Raw genomic sequence first — 20912 nt, 5'->3', positions numbered from 1 at the left:
CACCTTTCTCCTTATCATTAAATGCATGCAGGACTTAAACATTTTAAAGTCCTTTATACTGTTGCACGAATTCTGTTGCTTATATGAATTTAAACCATCAGCTTTGTACACAGCCAGGGTAAACTGCACCTTATCTTTGTGTTTGGAAGCGTTTTGTGAATCAGATGCTGTTTTCTGTAGTCCTTCAAATAAACGCACTGCACCTGTGAGACGCAGATTCCCTGAGCTTGTCCCATCAGTCACTTGCTTGTGCTGCTGTTGTCCAACACTCGTTTGGCCGAACAAATGGTATTTCACATAAGGCTGACATTTATGTGGATTTATAATAGAGACCCCTGGGCAACGGCCCAATCGGCGCGGTGGTTAATCCGTACCTGCCAGTTGTCATTTTCTGCAAATAAATGCTCTAAATGACAATATTTTTATTTTGAATTTGGGAGAAATGTTATCAGTAATTTATAGAATAAAACAGACATTTTCATTACTTTAACAAATACCTATAAATGGTAAATCCAGAGAAACTGATAATTTTTGCTGTGATCTCTTAATTTTTAACTGTATGATTTCCTTAAAGATGCTGGATATCTCAGCTGAAGAAAGTGGTGACGTCACTGAAGTCAAAACTGATGGAGAGAGACGACAGGTTACAGGTTAAACATTCATTTAATTCTTATGTTGAGATTGTAATTTTTTAAATGATGTGATGAATGGTACAGATGTGATTGTGTTGTGTTTGTCAGGAGCTGGAAAAGGTTTCCTGTCAATCTTCAGTGTGTGTGACTGATGGGACCTCCACAGAATGTCAGGATTCAGTGTGGAGCGGCAGAGATCAGTCCACACCACAGCGACTGCTGGACAAACTCTCTGAACAGAGATCCAGAGACACACAGGACTCACAGCTCACTTTACTCTGTTCTACTGACGGTAATCAGAGTGATCAAACCTCCACAGAGTCTCTGACTTCTGTCTGTAACACTGGAGAACAGCAGATGCTGCAGACACCAGTGAAGAATGAAGTGAAGCTGGAGGAGATAAAAGAAGAAAACACAGCAGATGAACAACAGAGAGAAGAAGAAGATGATGATGATGATCAAACCTCCTCAGAGTCTCTGGCTTCTGTCTGTAAAGTTGAGGAACAGCAGATACCTGTGAAGATTGAAGTGAAGCTGGAGGAGATAAATGAAGAAAACACAGCAGAGGAACAACAAAGAGAAGGAGAAGATGATGATGATGATGATCAAACCTCCACAGAGTGTCAGACAACTCTCTGTAATGCTGGAGACCAGCAGATGCTGCAGATACCATTGAAGATGAAGATGTGTTCAGTGAAGCTGCTGGACTGCAGGAACCTGATGATGATGAGAGGAGAATCCACAGCAGTGAAACAACAGAGCGATGATGATGATTTTATTCCTTTTGGTATGTTTCTTATTATATTGTGTGATCTAGTTGCATTCAGATTTCAAAGGGAAAGTCTCTGATTTCAGGATGGAATACATCAGTCATTAATCAGTTTAGTACAGCATAATTAAAAAGTGCAGAAACAAAAGAAAAAGAAAATGCACCATGTCTTTTAATTAGAGGGCCAAGCACCAAAGGTGCTTGGCACCTTTGTTTTTGTACTGATTTTTTCTTATTCTTTTTTCTGCCTTAAAAGTGTTTTTTCAGCAAAAACCATAAGTCCTAGATACAACAAACTTATGGGGCTTTTCCACTGCCAGTACAACTCGACTCTGCTCGCTTTTGGGGGGTTTTCCACTGTGGATAGTACCTGGTACCGGATTCTTTTTTTAGTACCACCTCGGTCGAGGTTCCAAGCGAGCCGTGCCGATTCTACAGTGATGTCAAAACCCTGCAGATCACTGATTGGTCCGAGAGAATCGTCACTACAAGTGTCACTGGATTTGCTACACGGGACATCAACCCGCTAGTTTTAAAGTTGGCTACAGCGATAGCGGTATCATTTGTTCACTCGACTTTCAAATTGTAAAAAGAAATGGCTGTGCGCAAAACCACGTCGTGTTCAATAAACGAGGTGCAGACATTCCTCTCATTAGCGACAAACGAAACGACGCAAAATGGAAAAAGTCTTTCAGGAAGTGTCTCAGCTGTTGGCCACACACGGCTACCACCAGACCTACCAACAGTTAGGGAAAAGTAAAAAATTTTAAAAAAAATCATAAATGTGACTACAGAACCATCAAGGAAAAGTGGAAGTGGTTCGACCACATTGACACTATCTAGCGAGCAATGGGAGGAAGAGTACCTTGGACTCCTTGTTGGAGTCCATGATGGAGGATGGCACATTAACTCTATATTCTGCTTGAAAGCTAAACTTAACTGCAGTGGAAAAGCAAGCTTAAGAAAAGTAAACCGAGAGAGCGTAGAGTCAAACCGTAACGTGCAGTGGAAAAGTGCCAAAAAGAAAAAAAAAGCACAGACAATCATTGTAAAAGTAATCCATATGACTCCAGTGGTTCATTTAATCTCTTATAAAGCAATTCAATAATTTGGGTGAGAAATTTATAAATATAAATATTTAAGTCCTTTTCACTATATTTGTTTACAGTGCATCCGGAAAGTATTCACAGCGCTTCACTTTTTCCACATTTTGTTATGTTACAGCCTTATTCCAAAATGGATTAAATTCATAATTGTCCTCAAAATACTACAAGCAATACCCCATAATGACAACATTGTTTTAAATCTTTGCAAATGTATTAATAATAAAAAAAAACTAAAAATATCCCATGTACATAAGTATTCACAGCCTTTGCTCAATACTTTGTTGAAGCACCTTTGGCAGCAATTACAGCCTCAAGTCTTTTTGTGTATGATGCTACAAGCTTGGCACACCTATTTTTGGGCAGTTTCTCCCATTCTTCTTTGCAGGACCTTTCAAGCTCCATCAGGTTGGATGGGGAGCGTCGGTGCACAGCCATTTTTAGATCTCTCCAGAGATCAATCTTGTTCAGGTCTGGGCTCTAGCTGGGCCACTCAATGACATTCGCAGAGTTGTCCCGTAGCCACTCCTTTGTTATCTTGGCTGTGTGCTTAGGTTCATCGTCCAACAGGACAACGACCCTTTGCCCCAGTCTTGCCATTCAGGCCGAAGAGTTCAATCTTTGTTTCATTAGACCAGAGAATTTAGTTTCTCGTGGCTTCTCGGTTTGTGCTCTGACATGCACTGTTAACTGTGGGACCTTATGTAGACAGGTGTGTGCCTTTCCAAATCATGTCCAATCAACTGAATTTACCACAGGTGGACTCCAATCAAGTTGTAGAAACATCTCAAGGATGATCAGTGGAAATAGGATGCACCTGAGCTCAATTTTGAGCGTCATGGCAAAGATTTGGAATACTTTTTTAAAGCGCATAACTGTTAATTAGAAGGTTTCTGGTTCAATCCCCACAGTCACCACCATTGTGTCCTTGAGCAAGGCACTTAACTCCAGGTTGCTCTGGGGGGATTGTCCCTGTATTAAGTGCACTAAGTCACTTTGGATAAAAGCGTCTGCCAAATGCATAAATGTAAATGATTGGCCACACTGTGTGCAGGTGCCCTTTATAGCTGGGGGAAAAATAATCAATGTTATTCAGCTTAGGGGCAACATAGGTTAATAGCAAATATTAACTACTAATAAAATACTAGACAGATAACTAATAACAAAGCATGTAATCTACAGTTTTGATTTGCATGTCATGTAAAACTCAAACGCATGTATTGAGACAAATATTATACAAATTATATTCGTCTAATTCGTGGAATAGAAAATTGCAATTCTTATTAAAAATATTTTACAATATTTAATTTGCTGCTTTCATGAAGAATAATTCTGTTCACTTTTTCTTTCATTTTTATTGCCAGGAGAATATAACATACGATACAATATCATACATTTATTCACATTTGATAATCCTGTTTGAAAATAGAAAATTTGGGCTAGTCCATCGGCACATTTCAAGAAATCAAAGGTTTCGAGTCTTGACAGGTTTTGGTTTTTACAACCAGTGTAGGAGGTAATGCGCTAAAAGTAACACGTGTCACGTAATCAGATTACTTTTTCAAGTAACGCAATATTTTTTATTTTACACCATAATATCGGAGTTACATTTAAAAAAAAAATTACGCGTTGCTTTTGTACACCTCTACAGTTCCTGTGTTGTGAGAAATCAGGAGTACAAATGTGCAAAAAATCAGTAAACGCATTTAGGCGGAGGGATTATAAGACTAGTCTTCCACTGTCCACAACATGATACACAGGTGAAATACTCGCTCAGTTCATTGACTTATGCAGCCGACCTGCTCTGTGAGACACCTCCCTGTAAGTAGGAGAATAGGATGAGAAAAGCTGACTCTGGATCAGTGGCTCAGAGCAACGTACTACATCTATTGTGTACGCAGAGAAGACGTCTTCATTTCTAAAAAGATACAACATTTTTGTTTTATAATAAACTTGTAGTTTGATTCATGAAACAAAAAATGTTTATGACATTTTTGTAGCAATAAAAATAATTTCATTCAAGTTGTATCAACTTGCACCTTTGAAAGTTGTGGAGTCTGTACTCACCGTGGATCAACTCAAAACAAGCGTGCACTGAGAAAAATAATTTATTCATCAGACTATACTGGAAGCACTGTGTGTTTTGCGCTGTAGTTTCAACAGAGCTGGCTCATAAGAATCATTCATTTGTGTTCAACTGCATGTTGTCTTTCTGTGACTGAGGCTAATTCAATCTAAACCATAATCATGAAATGCAGTTACTGTATTAAATTAAATTGGTGTAATATATCAAAAATATTATAAAAATGTACTTTCTGCTATTAAATTAGGGTTCAATTTATTTTCTTTTTTTAACATTTGTCCCTCTTATTGTGTTTTAGACCTGATGAAGGTGAACGGGGATATTCAAGAGCTGAATGAAGTGGATGAGAAATTTCAGAAAGTTCATATTTTCAAAACTGGAGAAAATGATTTGAGTTGTTCAAAGACTAAAAAGAATTGCCCATCAAAAAAGTCTCAAAGAACTGCCAAAAATACTTTCACCTGCTCTCAGTGTGGAAAACATTTTACATATAAATTTCATCTTAAAACACACATGAGAGTTCACACAGGAGAGAGGCCTTACACATGCCATCAGTGTGGAAAACGTTTAACATCTGTTGGCCATTTTAAAGATCATCTCCACTGTCACTCTGGGGAAAGGCCGTTTGAATGTGATCAGTGTGGTAAAACATTTGTTGTGGATACAAACTTAAGAAAACACCTGAAAACTCACACAAATGAGAAGCCTTACAAGTGCTCACACTGTGGAAAGAGTTTCTCTCAGTCAAAAAACCTGAAAATACACGAGAGAATTCACACTGGAGAAAAACCTTACAAGTGCTCACACTGTGGAAAGAGTTTCTCTCAGTCACCACACCTGAAAACACACGAGAGAATTCACTTTGGAGAAAAACCTTACAAGTGCTCACACTGTGGAAAGAGTTTCTCTCAGTCACCACACCTGAAAACACACGAGAGAATTCACTTTGGAGAAAAACCTTACAAGTGCTCACACTGTGGAAAGAGTTTCTCTCAGTCAAAACACCTGAAAACACACGAGAGAATTCACACTGGAGAAAAACCTTACAAGTGCTCACACTGTGGAAAGAGTTTCAGTCAGTCAGAACACCTGAAAACACACGAGAGAATTCACACTGGAGAAAAACCTTACAAGTGCTCACACTGTGGAAAGAGTTTCTCTCAGTCACCACACCTGAAAACACACGAGAGAATTCACAATGGAGAGAAACCTTACAAGTGCTCACACTGGAAAAACATTGATGTACTTGGCAGACGCTTTTATCCAAAGTGACTTACAGTGCACACAGTGGTGGTGGCTGTGGGAATCAAGCCGTCAACCTTCTGCTTACTATTTCTGTGCTTTAGCGACCACCGCTTCACAAACCCTGAAAATACATGACCCCCCATCTGCTGGCAGGTCATCCCTGTCTACCTGGATGAGGGAGGGGACAAGGGGAAGGAAACCAAAAAAAAGTTTGTCTCACACTTTCAAAAGACTTTCACTCAGCCACAAAACCAAAATATTTATGAGAGAATGCATACTGGAGAGAAACCATACCAATGCTCTTCATGTGGGAAGAATTTCAGGCAATTAATAATCTACATACACATGGCAAGATTTGCCTAAGTAGTAGAGGTCTGCAGGGGTCTTAAAATTAAACCTGACCCGTACCCGAGATGTGTGGTCTGAGCCTTCCCAGCCCGAATGATACCGTCAGATTTTATGACCCGACCAAATCCGAAATTGCTTAATATCTAATCGAGATTGTGATCTTTGAAAGATTAATTGTTCAGCTCTATTGGCAGCTAATCTTGCACACCAACAGCTCTTATAAGGTCCCAGTATGGTGTCCTGCATCTGCAAAACCTCTTCCCCCATTTTAATGATAAGATAAATAATACAATATTTTGTTAAACTGATTATTTCGACTGTATATTGACTTGCCTGCTGTGTGTTAACATACTTCTGATGTCATTATTAAAGCCAATCATTCATAATTTGAGGTTGTGTCTAGTGTCTGAATTGACTAATATTAGTGTTGGGTCTCATGTACTCAGATAGGAGACAAAGGCAGGACTACATACAGTACAGTCATAAATCCTGACATCAGCCTGTAGGAACACTCAAAGCCTGATAACACAAAACAAAGGGAGTCCAAACAGACTACAGATCCCATCAAGCCTTGCTCACTTTACACCTATATATGTAATTGTGAAGGATTGAACTCTCAACTCCTGTTAGATGAAACACACAACAGAACACACCCTTCAACCATGACATCATCGAGAGTAAAATACCTCAGAGATTCTTCTAAGCTTTGCTTCCAGTGACAGTATGCACCACGTGTAATTGCAGCCCTGCGTCTCCCAGGTGTAGCCTCGTTGTCCAAGGAAGTAACGTACATACCTGAACTTTGGCCATACAATCTCCATCTCGCTGGACGAGCCGAGATTTCTCTGTGGTCCAACGAGTACACTGACGGATCCGAAGGAGGCCGCTGAGCAATCCACGTCTCACCCTTTTTCCTGCAGAAATTAAGATGATTTCTCTTCCTTCAACCGAGTCGACTTCGCCGATATGTCCGCCAACCCTCCGGTAATCGACTCTTTTGAATTAATAAAATTGTCTTACCACTTAATGGCACAATTGATTCAATTCACAAGTTACAGACTAGTTCGGTTGGCTCGCCATCAGAGGTGGGTAGTTACGCGTTACATTTACTCTGTTACATTTACTTGAGTAACGTTTTGGGGGAAAATGTACTTTAAGAGTATGTCTAAAAGTGGGTACTTTTTACTCTCACTCAAGTAAATTTCTAATACATACTTCTTTACAATGTGTGGCGTTACTGTCATTACATTATTGGGTTTAATTTGAATTAATGTGTAATTTATTGAGAGATTATTGAATGGGACTTTTATGAGAGCGGAAGTTTACAGCTGCGCGTGATGAGACTGTCAAGGTGCAGAAACGTCAATAAATAAATCTTCCTTCTGTTTGTCATTTTTAATATAAACTGTGTGTTAATATAAAGAGTAAACAAGTTTGATCAAATAAAGAGTACATTTTAAAATGTATCTGTATGTTTTGTCTATATGTAATATTAATCAAGTAATGATTTGTCAAAAAGTTATTTACTACATTCAGAATCAAATAAAACATTGCAGGAGTGAAGGAAGCAGTGAACTCCCAGCTCATACGTCTTCCCCGTGGTGGATTGTGGGAAATGATAATTCACCCTCATGCAACCCCAGATGTAGGTCCATACAATGCAAGTGAATGGGTGGCAACATTTTAAAGCTAAACAAACAAACAAACATAAATCAGCATAAAAGTAATCCATAAGACTCTAGTGGTTAAATCAGTATCTTCAGAAGCGATGTGATAGGTGTGGATGAGAAACAGAGAAATCACTTTCACATTCTTCTTGTGTTTTTGGTGTTTCACATTCTGAAAAATCGCTCTCGAATTCGGTCAGCAGCAAATGTCCCCAGTGTGAAAAGCACCTTAGATTGCAGTGCTTTCCAGATCAAAATATATAAAACGGACATCTCAGAGATGTACATGTGCTATCTGGGGATGGAATTTCTCACAAAAGAGAAAAGGACACTTCAGGAAGGTCTTTGTATTAATTGAGAAAACATGTTTGTGTGTGGATTTACAGTACTGTGCAGAACTTTTAGACACTTCAGTAAAATAATGTAGAGTAAACAATGTTGTCCACCTTGATCGTTTTTGACCGTGCCGCCCCTTCAGCTATGGTGCTGCCCGAGGCAACCACCTAATTCTCCTGTGACTAGTAACGGCCTTGTATGTAAACATCAAAAGGTTCAGTGACCATCCAATGTTGTATGGGACTGCACGGGACAGGGCGCTCCTGCTGACATGAGACACATATAGCGTATTTGGGACAGTTTAGTTCTCTGTTCAGTGAAATTTAAAATACATTTATCTGTTTATCTCATTAAAAATGAGTTGTGATGCTGTGAATAAGGTGTGTTGTCTGATGTCACTAATGTAACTGTAATAAGGTTTTGATCATTTAAGCACCAGGGCCGGTTGCACCAGCTATACGGAAATTACGACTTAGCCTAGTTGTGACGTAAATGGGCACTTAGTCACAATTTTTTAGAACTTATCCCGCAGTCCAGTAGGTGGCGGTAAAGCATCAAGAGCTGGTTTGCAAACCGCCAATGACTCCGAAGAAGAAGAAGAACTTATTTCGGTGTGGCGGGAATGCACCTATCGTTTGTTTGCCAACAAGATAAGTTTGTTAAACCGCCATAAAACACCAAAAGAAGAAGAGGAACTTGTTTCGGTACGTGCTCAATCTTGTATGTATATTTTTCGATGTGTCTTTTTTTCTCTCTTTAACACGGGTAGGATGGCGTTATCAACTTTTGACAATATATATATTGTGTGTGTTTGCGCGTCTCTCTCTCTCTTCAAATCAATTCAAATGAGCTTTATTGGCATGACTTCCCAGCGGGCAATTGACGTCAAACATTGTCATCAAAGAATTGGTCAAAAATGCAAATCAAATCGATGTCAAAACTTGACATCAAATTGACGTCAAGTTTTGACGTTTATTTTATTTGCATTTTTTAACACATTGATGTCCTATTCTAGACCACAAGAATAATGACACAACAGTATTAAATGTAAGAATTGTTTTATTAAATTCAATCAGCTGCAATTCAAGAGTTTAAAAATGTAATTCAAAGATAATTTTTAATTGATGAAGGGTTTAAGAACATGGGTTTTTCAAGATCACATCACATATATTAATTTAATGCAACCAATCACGAGACAAAATTTTACAAAATGAACAATGTAGCTAAACAATAGGTTATAGGCCTACTTATTCAGAATCTGAACACACATCAATTGCAGATGTCCCCTTTTGTCGTCCCATACCCCCGCATCTATCGGGAGCAGACCGGAGATAGCTCCCCATGTATTTATTTATTTCAGCCTCTGACGCTGAAGGTTTGGACTGCTGTACAGCACCTAATGAATATGAAGCCACAATTAGCACTCATTTTAAGACATTAAAATACAGCATACATTTTTCAGCAAGCATCACTTGTACATAGAAATCCACAAAGTAATTCAAACTTTTCAAATAAGCATGGATAACCGCAGTGTTTCTCAACCCTGCTCCTGAAGGACCCCCAACACTGCACGTTTTCTTTGTCTCCCTAATCAAACACACCTGATTCCACTCATCAGCTCATTATGGGGATGTGATAATGAGCTGATGAGTTGGTGTGTTTGATTAGGAGACAAAGAAACGTGCAGTGTTGAGGGTCCTTCAGAGCAGGGTTGAGAAACGCCGATCTAGTGGCTCAGTGATCCTCCTAACCATTCTTTTCAAGTGAGCTGCAACAGCAGGAAAACAGTCCTACTTCTCGTTTTTCAGATGAAAAATTAAACTGATAAGTGCTACCCATCTTAACTAAAGGTGGCATAGGTAAAACAGAATTCACACATTTAAAACCTGTGCTTTTAATATTGTCTGAAAATTTGTAGATATTGCTTATAGTGCATATTGCAGGTTAAAACATTTTAAAAACTGAATAAATAACTGCGCATATTTTGAGTTTATTCATGAGAGCGCCCTCTGGCTTTTGGATGTGGCAGCATTTGACCGTAACTGAGAATAATAATTGCACAATTAATTGTTACACCCCTACAGTATTGCCACTGTGCATCTGTGATGGGTAAAAGTTTGCCGCACAATGGGTAACACTGGATAGATACTACAGTACATCCTCTAATCATACAAAAAAAGTAACGTAGTACCTATTATAACACTGCATAGCCGTGTTTTTCCAAAGGCCTTCTTCACCCCTGAGCCATCCATATTCATTGTTGCCATCAATCTGTTTGTAGGAACTCTGACAGAAGAAAAAAGACAACCAAGTAATATCATTAATCAATAATTGTTAAGATTATTGAACAATACAACTAAGTGACCAGAACAGCAGAGCCTTCAAGCAGAAAAGTTTTACAGTTTTTCACCGTCACTTTGGTGCATTTCCTGAATCATCATCAACATTTCTACAACAATAGTGCACTGCTCGGATTAGTATTATCTACGGACTTTGTGTGATTTACAAATTATACCTCCACATCTGATTTTTTGGTGTGGTGCATTCGCACAAAATTTAGAATTATAATGGGTTCTAATGAGTTTACATTTATATTTACATTTAGTCATTTAGCAGAAGCTTTTATCCAAAACACTTACAAAGAGTTCAGGGAGCAATAAGCGATATGTCGTACAGGATAAATAATACAGTAGGTGCTAATACAAAGTTACTGGTTTAAACAAAAGCCTGTTGAGAGAAAGAGAGGGTTAGTGTGTTTTGCTGTCAAGTATTCACAGAAGAGATGGGTTTTAAGTAGTTTTTTGAATGTTGTGAGAGATGTGGTTGACTGTACAGTATTGCTAAAGCGTTGGCCATTACATAGGCAATGAACAAATAATCAATAAAATTAATCGGTGAACAAATGCATGAATACATTTATATATAAAAAAAACATTTGAACCAACATTCAGACCTTAGTTTTGTCCACTGGCTGACTCTCGTAGTTTGTGGCAGGCTGTTACATACTTTGCTGCTGTTATGATTGAGCTGGAGTTTTCTCCCAAAATATAATTTAATTTATCTGAATTTGGTAATGCCATAAAATTTGGTTCTAGTTGTTGGAATCTAGTGAAATAGTCCGATCTAATGCTGTGATAGTGATCACAGTGTATGAGGAAGTGTTCTTCTGTCTCCACCTCTCTCTGAGAGCACAGTGAACACAGTCTCTGATCTCACACACACACACACACACACACACACACACACACACACACACACACACACAGTCTCTGCTCTCACACACACACACACACACAGTCTCTGCTCTCTCGGCTGCCACCTCTGCCGGTGCCGTCGTCTCTCTACAGCCAGACAGTGGGCACTCAGCCTGTATCTGGTCAGGGTCTTTCTCACTTTATGCTCTTTTACACAGCTCAGGTATTCTGCTGGTTTATAATCTCTTTTCAGGTTTAAATAGAGTTCCATCTTTTTTGTGATTTAGTAGCATCTTTCCAATAGGTAATGTAATTTAGTTTTTGTAATTTTATAATTTGGTTGGGCCAGATAGTGCTGTGCTGGTCTGACTGTAGTTTGAGCATCAGCTGTGAGAGTGCGGCTCGGGGCCGGTTCTGCTCCTGACACCGCGAGGGCTTCGGCCTGGTAAGAATCTTGGGTTTTAGAGGTCCCCATATCTCGCTGCCTTACAGAGCAATGGGTTCAATTATTGCTTGTAGGATTTTTAGCCAGGTTTGAATTGGAATTTCATGTCGAATAGTATTTTTGATCATGTAGAAGACCCTCATTGCTTTTGCCTTCAGTTCATTCACAGCCAGATTAAAGTTCCCTGTCGAACTCAGATTTAGCCCCAGATATGTGTATTCGTGGGTGTGTTGGAGGACTTGGTTTCCTGCTCTAAAGATGTATTTATTTTCCCTACACCTGGATCTATTTAGAAAAATCATTATTTTAGTTTTTGCGAGGTTAATTTTGAGAGCCCACGCTTGACTGAATATCTCTACGACATCGAGGAGCTGCTGTAGTCCCTCTTTTGTTTTTGACAGAATGACTAGATCATCTGCAAAGAGGAGACATTTAACTTCTGATTAGCGTCAGGGTTGGGCCGGGGCAGTGGACTTATTTAAGGCTTTGGCTAATTCGTTTATAAATATATATGTTAAATAGAGTGGGGCTCAATGGGCAACCTTGTCTGACTCCTCGTTGTTGGGAGAAAAATTCTGTTCGCTTATTTCCTATTTTTACAGCACATGTATTGTTTTTATACATGGTGCTTATCAAATCAAATGTTTTCCTCCAATCCCATTTTCCAGTAGTTTTAGGAAGAGTCCTTCGTGCCAGATCGAGTCGAAAGCCTTCTCAAAGTCAATAAAGCAAGAGAAGACTTTGGATTTATTTTGGTATACATGTTTATCAATGATCGTGTGAAGAGTGTAAATGTGGTCCGACGTTCTGTGTTTGGGCAGAAATCCAATTTGACTTTTGTCCAGAATTTTGTGGGTTTTGAGAAAGTTCTGCAATCTTATGTTAATAATCGAACAGAATATTTTCCCCAGGTTGCTATTGACACACATGCCTCTGTAATTGTTTGGCTCATATTTGTCTCCTTGTTTAAATACTGGTGTAATTAGGCCTTGGTTCCAGGTGTCGGGAAATATCCTACTTCCAAAACAAAGTTGAATAATTTGGTTATTGCGGTTTTGAATTTGTCGTTGGTGTATTTGATCATTTCGTTTAATATTCCATCAATGCCACATGCCTTGTTGGGTTTTAAAGCATGCAGTCTATCTGTAAGCTCATTTACTGTGATTGGGAAATCCAGGGGTTCTGATTGTCTTTAATTTTTTCTTTCAGGATTTCTAATTTGGTTTTTAATTCATTTCGAGCAGGATTTGTTTCAGTTGTTTTGTACAGATTTTCAAAGTGTGTCCTCCATATGTTCCCGTTTTGAATGGCCAGTTCTTCCTGTTGTGGCCTATAGAGAGAGTTCCAATTGTTCCAGAAGTTACTGGTGTTTATTGACTCCTCCATTTCTTGAAATAATTGTTCTGTGTGTTCTTCCTTTTTACTCTTAGAGTTTGTTTGTACAGTCTAAGGGCTTCGTGATATTGATGGCGGAGTTTTTCATTGTCCGGATCTCTGTGTTTTTGATTTGAAAGATTTCGTACTGTTGTTCGGATATTTTTGCACTCACTGTCAAACCACATTTCTTTGGTGTTTTTTGGTTTCCTTTTTGATGATTTCTTTTTCAAATTGCACATGGATTGGTGGAATATTTTGGTAATGTTGCTAAGTGCCAGATTTATGCCTAATTTATTTTGTGAATGTTCATTATGAATTTGTCCAATAATAATTTGATCGTTTGACTTTCTATTGCATTTTGATAATTTTCTGTGCTGTTATTTGTCCACTTGTAGGGTGGTTGCAGCTTCAGTAAATCAGAGGGCTGTCTGTGTGATTCATTGCTATGAGTTCGTCTTAAATATAGTGTAATTTTACAGTGGTCTGACAGAGGTGTTTGAGGACTGACTGTGAATGCCCTGAGATGCACTGGGTCGATGTCTGTAATGAAGTAATCCACAGTACTGTTGCCCAAGAAGGAATTAAAGGTGTAACAACCAAAAGAGTGTCCCCATGATACTGACCGTTCACTATATACAGGCCCAGTGATCGACAGAGCTCTAGTAGGCTTTTCCCACTTTTGTTTGTTAATTTGTCATAATTGTTTCTTAGGTGGTATGAGGGCAGAGCGTGGCTGGTGTTTGTGATATATTTGTCTCCTGTGTGTTGACAAAGTCTGGTTCATTTCCAGTTCTGGCATTTAGATCGCCACACATTAACACATTCCCATTAGTCTGGAAATGGCAGATCTCCTCCTGCAGGATGGAGAAGGTTTCTTCACTGTAATAGGGGGACTCAGCTGGGGGAAGAAAATGTGACGGTCTGTGGAGACAATGTCTTTTTGGATTTTTAGCCAAATGTTAAATTTTCCGATTTGTATAGCTGTGATTGAGTTTATGAGGTGTGCTCTATACCATATTAGCATTCCCCCTGACTCTCTGCCCTGAGTCACCCCTCTTAGTTTTGTATGGTAGGACTATTTCCCTAAATCCAACTGGACAGCCAGTGGACAAATCTCTAACATTCCATGTTTCCTGTAGTATTATAATGTCAGAGTTCTCGATTTCTTATTTAAAGTCTGAATGTTGGCTCTTGATACCAAAAACAGAGGACCTCAGTCCTTGAATATTCCAACACGTGACTTTCAGGGAATATGAGCTCATTAGATAATCACATAGTTATTTCAAAACAAGACAGACATCAGTATATACTGAATTGACAAATCAAGAAGAATATATTAAATATTATGATCCAAGAAAATAAGTTAAATGTATAAATTAGGTCAAATAAATATACAAAGATATCATATTCATATTACATATATATATATATATACATACATACATACATATACATCGTTTTTTTTTTCTCCTTCCCCTTTTCCCTTTCAAGAAGAATAAATAATATGAGGTTTCTAAAAATCTGATATAAAATGAGTATAAAATAAACACACACACATGCATACACATCCATACTTTTTTTTTCAAGAATAATAAATAATAGATTTCTGAGAATCTGATTTAAAATAAGTAGAAATAAAACACACTCTCTCACACACACACTTATACATACATTTTCATTTTCCTTACTCCCTTTTTTTTTTTTGTGAGTCACTAACCCATGAGATGTGAGCACAGCACGGTCAGCATGTGCTGGATGTTTGTGAGGTCTCTGGATGGCGATGAGGCCGGCTGGCTGTAGGGTGTGCTGGGGCTGCAGTGGGTCAGTGATCTGCTGGCTGCTTCAGCGTAGCTCCGGCTGCCCGGCTGCTGCTGCTGCTGCTGTTCACGTGGATGAGAAGGCAAGGGGGCTTCAGGCCTGGTCATGTGGTGTGTTCCAGGGGGAAACATAGAGCCTGTCGTGGGGTTCCTCCTGTCAGAGCTGAAGTGGTGGAGGGGGTGGTGTTTTGAGGGGTGTCCCTGCAGTGGTTCTATGGGATGTCCATGAGGACGCTGCGGTGCGCTGGAGCTGCGGTTGAGTGCGATGTCCTTCAGGGTTTTGGCAAAGATGGGGACTGCCCTTCTGTGGAGGTGGACATGGTCGTACAGGCTGCTGAGATTCAGTGTGGGGTGCTGAGCCAGGTGTACATTGGGCTTTAGGGCACAGTCTCTGGATACTCTAGCATTTATATGCCTGATGGTGTCTGGGTGGAAGTCCGAGCGCAGTAGCAGGGTGGAGAGGATTATTTTGGCGTTGGGGAAGTTGGAGGATGCCTTCTCAGTCACGTTTATGAGAGCTGTAGCTACTCTCTCTCGCTGAGCTCGGAGGTCGTTGCTGCCGGTGTGGATGATGATGTGGCTGGGGGAACCCAGCTTCTCTTCACACAAGAGCTCCAGGGCCTTCTGTGTGTTTGGGCACCACATTTTTTTGACGTTTTTTCTTGGAAACAGTCTCTTTTCATCGATAAACTTGCCATTGGAGTCCATGAGGAGTATAATGTGAGGCTCTCTCTCTCTCTCTCTCTCTCAATAATGAAAAAGCAACTAATGACGAATAAAAATAACCATGTCGGAACCTTTACAACTCATATCCATCCGAGTGACGGAACATTTGTTTTTGGAGCACAAACTCTGACTGGCGACGCTCAAAAATGCTCAAATTTTTAATGGTCGACAATTTTTTACAGGAATATAATTTTAAGCGGTACATGGATGAACTTAATCCTGGAATAGCGAACAAACATGGTGACCAATAAACCAAATGTAATTTTGACTGATGGTTTTTCAAACTTAACATGCTTCAAGATGACATAACTATGTTGCTTGAGAAAGCCAACATATTGTTATGTTACATAATTAATACTATTTTTGTATTTTTCTGAGACTAAAATTTCAACAGCCTTACCTCCAAGAGAAGCTTACGAACTACTAGTTAAATCTTGTCTTAAGAACAGGTGGTGCAACTAATATATATAATTTATTTTTATTATAAATTGTCCTCCCTGCTCAGGAGGGGTGATGTAAATCACAAAAAAAACTGAAAAAGAACTCTTAAGAGAGAAGAGCGCTTGTGAAATGATGTTATAAGCAGAGACTGCTGTGGGGAGTGTGGGTGCCCTCAAGCACCCTCAGAGCTGTAACTAGTTTGCCACATCCCTCAGAGATGAAGGTCAGCTTCACCTGCAGGGCCTCTAGCTTGTCATCTGTATCAAGCAGTTCAAGGATGTTTCTAACTGCCTGAGCGGAGGAATTCTCAGCCATAAAAAACTCCTTGTAGAGATGGACATGGTCAGCAAGGTACTAAACTGATTTGAGCCAGCTATTCCATCTTGTATTTCCTGGCTCAGGAGGTACCTTGTGCTTCACAGCCTCTTTCATTGTCAAAAAGCACAGCTATCTCCTCTTTCTTGCAGGTTTTTTGAAGAAAGCAGATTTCACCCACATCACTAAAGCTGTGACCTCGCTGAAGTATTTGTAGTGTTGCCAGGTCTCTCCCACCAAATTGATGACATGGCACAAGCAGGTTGCATGCACACTGTTAGGCATTAGACCCTTCAATTCATCTTTGTAGGCTTTAAGACAATATGATGCATTGTCAGTTACCACAGCCAGAATGTCATTTAAGTTCATCTGACTGTTGTGGAGAGACTGCAGCACTGCCTGAGAAAATGATGAATAGTTGCAGCTCTCCATGAAGATCACATCAGTTAAAAAGTATTTTCCTTCATTACCTGTTGAATTAAATAAAAAACAAATTGGAAAAATACTTAATACTTCTTCCAAATAGACTAATGTGCCTTAGGTGTTAATATTAGAAATGTACATGAATTACGAGCAACAGTGAGCTAAATCAAAGTTATAGAATACCTAGCATTGTTAAATCTACAATCGATTTACTACAATAAAAGCCAATGCTAATTTAATAAACACTCACCTATTACAATGTTGAGGACACTCTGATCTCGGTTGTCTGAAGTTTCATCGACAACAACGAAGATTTTCTTTCCATGGATCTCTTGCATGACTTTTTGCATGTGTTGTTCAAAGACGCGGCAGGTGAATCTGTCTCAGGCTACTTTCGTTTTCTGGTAGTGCGCCTCCCTGTTTGCAATGCTTCAAAAGAAATGGACGCATCTTCCTCATTTTCTCAAGCGGTATGTCCGTCTCTGCACACATTGCAACAAAATCCTTGAGATGGACTCTCGATTTTAGATGGTCATTGCAGGTATCTTTACGAGTCCAGTCAATAGTGTGTTGGCAAAACTTACAGAAAAGATGTTGGCCAGACTCATAGTAGTCATTGGGATATTGTTCCGCCCGGTACTTGGCAGTTAATTGTGTGTTTCTTGATTTTTTTTTAGATGCAGTTATTTTACCGGAGGCAAGTCGTTTAGACATGTTTCTTATCAATGATGGCAGTTCACGTGTGAATGTGAATATTCGAGACATGGTTATTGTATTAAGGCACCTTTCTCCTTATCATTAAATGCATGCAGGACTTAAACATTTTAAAGTCCTTTATACTGTTGCACGAATTCTGTTGCTTATATGAATTTAAACCATCAGCTTTGTACACAGCCAGGGTAAACTGCACCTTATCTTTGTGTTTGGAAGCGTTTTGTGAATCAGATGCTGTTTTCTGTAGTCCTTCAAATAAACGCACTGCACCTGTGAGATGCAGATTCCCTGAGCTTGTCCCATCAGTCACTTGCTTGTGCTGCTGTTGTCCAACACTCGTTTGGCCAAACAAATGGTATTTCACATAAGGCTGACATTCATGTGGATTTATAAAAGAGACCCCTGGGCAACTGCCCAATCAGCCCGGTGGTTAATCCGTCCCTGCCAGTTGTCATTTTCTGCAAATAAATGCTCTAAATGACAATATTTTTATTTTGAATTTGGGAGAAATGTTATCAGTAATTTATAGAATAAAACAGACATTTTCATTACTGAAACAAATACCTATAAATGGTAAATCCAGAGAAACTGATCATTTTTGCTGTGATTTTTAACTGTATGATTTCCTTAAAGATGCTGGATATCTCAGCTGAAGTGATGTCACTGAAGTCAAAACTGATGGAGAGAGACGACAGGTTACAGGTTAAACATTCATTTCATCCTTAAAGTTGAGATTGTAATTTTTTAAATGATGTTATATGATGAACGGTACAGATGTGATTGTGTTGTGTTTGTCAGGAGCTGGAAAAGGTTTCCTGTCAATCTTCAGTGTGTGTGACTGATGGGATCTCCACAGAATGTCAGGATTCAGTGTGGAGCGGCAGAGATCAGTCCTCACCACAGCGACTGCTGGACAAACTCTCTGAACAGAGATCCAGAGACACACAGGACTCACAGCTCACTTTACTCTGTTCTACTGACGATAATCAGGGTGATCAAACCTCCACAGAGTGTCTGACTTCTGTCTGTAACACTGAAGAACAGCAGATGCTGCAGATACCAGTGAAGAATGAAGTGAAGCTGGAGGAGATAAAAGAAGAAAACACAGCAGATGAACAACAGAGAGAAGAAGAAGATGATGATGATGATCAAACCTCCTCAGAGTCTCTGGCTTCTGTCTGTAAAGTTGAGGAACAGCAGATACCTGTGAAGATTGAAGTGAAGCTGGAGGAGATAAATGAAGAAAACACAGCAGAGGAACAACAAAGAGAAGGAGAAGATGATGATGATGATCAAACCCCCACAGAGTCTCTGACTTCTCTCTGTAACGCTGGAAAACAGCAGATGCTGCAGATACCATTGAAGATGACGATGTGTTCAGTGAAGCTGCTGGACTGCAGGAACCTGATGAAGATGAGAGGAGATATCAAAGTAGAGGAACAACACTGTGATGATGATGATGATGATGATGATGATGAAACCTCCACAGAGTGTCTGACTTCTGTCTGTATCACTGGAGAACATCAGATGCTGCAGATACCTGTGAAGAATGAAGTGAAGCTGGAGGAGATAAAATACGAAAACACAGCAGAGGAACAACAGAGAGAAGATGGTGATGATGATCAAACCTCCACAGAGTCTCTGACTTCTCTCTGTAATGCTGGAGACCAGCAGATGCTGCAGATACCATTGAAGATGAAGATGTGTTCAGTGAAGCTGCTGGACTGCAGGAACCTGATGAAGATGAGAGGAGAATCCACAGCAGTGAAACAACAGAGCGATGATCATGATTTTATTCCTTTTGGTATGTTTCTTATTATATTGTGTGATCCGTTCACAAGTGGATCTAGTTGCATTCAGATTTCAAAGGGAAAGTCTCTGATTTCAGGATGGAATACATCAGTCATTAATCAGTTTAGTACAGCATAATTAAAAAGTGTTGAAACATAAGAAAAAGAAAATGCTAAAAACTGTTGCACCATGTCTTTTAATTAGGGGGCCAAGCACCAAAGGTGCTCTAATCCTAATGTTTTTGTACTGATTTTTTCTTATTCTTTTTTGTGCCTTAAAAGTGTTTTTTCAGCAAAAACCATAAGTCCTAGATACAACAAACTTATGGGGCTTTTCCGCTGCCCAGTACAACTAGACTCTGCTCGCTTTTGGGGGGTTTTCCACTGTGGATAGTACCTGGTACCGGATTCTTTTTTTAGTACCACCTCGGTCGAGGTTCCAAGCGAGCCGTGCCGATTCTACATGTGATGTCAAAACCCTGCAGATCACTGATTGGTCAGAGAGAATCGTCACTACAAGTGTCACTGGATTTGCTACACGGGACATCAACCCGCTAGTTTTAAAGTTGGCTACAGCGATAGCAGTATCATTTGTTCACTCGACTTTCAAATTGTAAAAAGAAATGGCTGTGCGCAAAACCACGTCGTGTTCAATAAACGAGGTGCAGACATTCCTCTCATTAGCGACAAACGAAAAATGGAAAAAGTCTTTCAGGAAGTGTTTCAGCTGTTGACCACACACGGCTACCACCAGACTTAAATGTGACTACAGAACCATCAAGGAAAAGTGGAAGTGGTTCGACCACATTGACGCTATCTAGACCGGCGAGCAATGGGAGGAAGAGTACCTTGGACTCAGTCATGGCGTTGTTGGAGTCCACGATGGAGGATGGCACATTAACTCCATATTCTGCTTGAAAGCTTCACTTAACTGCAGTGGAAAAGCAAGCTTAAGAAAAGTAAACCGAGAGAGCGTAGAGTCAAACCGTAACGTGCAGTGGAAAAGTGCCAAAAAGAAAAAAAAAAGCACAGACAATCATTGTAAAAGTAATCCATATGACTCCATTGGTTCATTTAATCTCTTATAAAGCAATTCAATAATTTGGGTGAGAAACTTATAAATATAAATATTTAAGTCCTTTTCACTATATTTGTTTACAGTGCATCCGGAAAGTATTCACAGCGCTTCACTTTTTCCACATTTTGTTATGTTACAGCCTTATTCCAAAATGGATTAAATTCATAATTGTCCTCAAAATACTACAAACAATACCCCATAATGACAACATTGTTTTAAATCTTTGCAAATGTATTAATAATAAAAAAACTTAAAATATCCCATGTACATAAGTATTCACAGACTTTGCTCAATACATATTTGAAGCACCTTTGGCAGCAATTACAGCCTCAAGTCTTTTTGTGTATAATGCTACAAGCTTGGCACACCTATTTTTGGGCAGTTTCTCCCATTCTTCTTTGCAGGACCT

The 20912-nt window shown here is 39.4% G+C and overlaps 2 protein-coding genes across 2 annotated transcripts in view; both read left to right on the top strand.

Annotated features, from left to right (window-relative positions):
- The window catches only part of LOC127618950 (uncharacterized), a 435826-nt gene that overhangs the window by 177686 nt on the left and 237228 nt on the right, over positions 1–20912 (top strand).
- LOC127618909 (zinc finger protein 239-like) lies at positions 1356–5983 on the top strand. Its single transcript, XM_052091610.1, has 2 exons — positions 1356–1419; positions 4886–5983. The coding sequence occupies exons 1-2, from the start codon at positions 1356–1358 to the stop codon at positions 5857–5859; spliced, it is 1038 nt and encodes a 345-aa protein (XP_051947570.1). The 3' UTR covers positions 5860–5983.

Source organism: Xyrauchen texanus, chromosome 25 (genome assembly GCF_025860055.1).
Source record: "Xyrauchen texanus isolate HMW12.3.18 chromosome 25, RBS_HiC_50CHRs, whole genome shotgun sequence".
NCBI classification, from domain to species: Eukaryota; Metazoa; Chordata; class Actinopteri; order Cypriniformes; family Catostomidae; genus Xyrauchen; species Xyrauchen texanus.
Note: the sequence above shows the minus strand (reverse complement) of the source record. Positions and strands in the feature narration are given on the sequence as shown.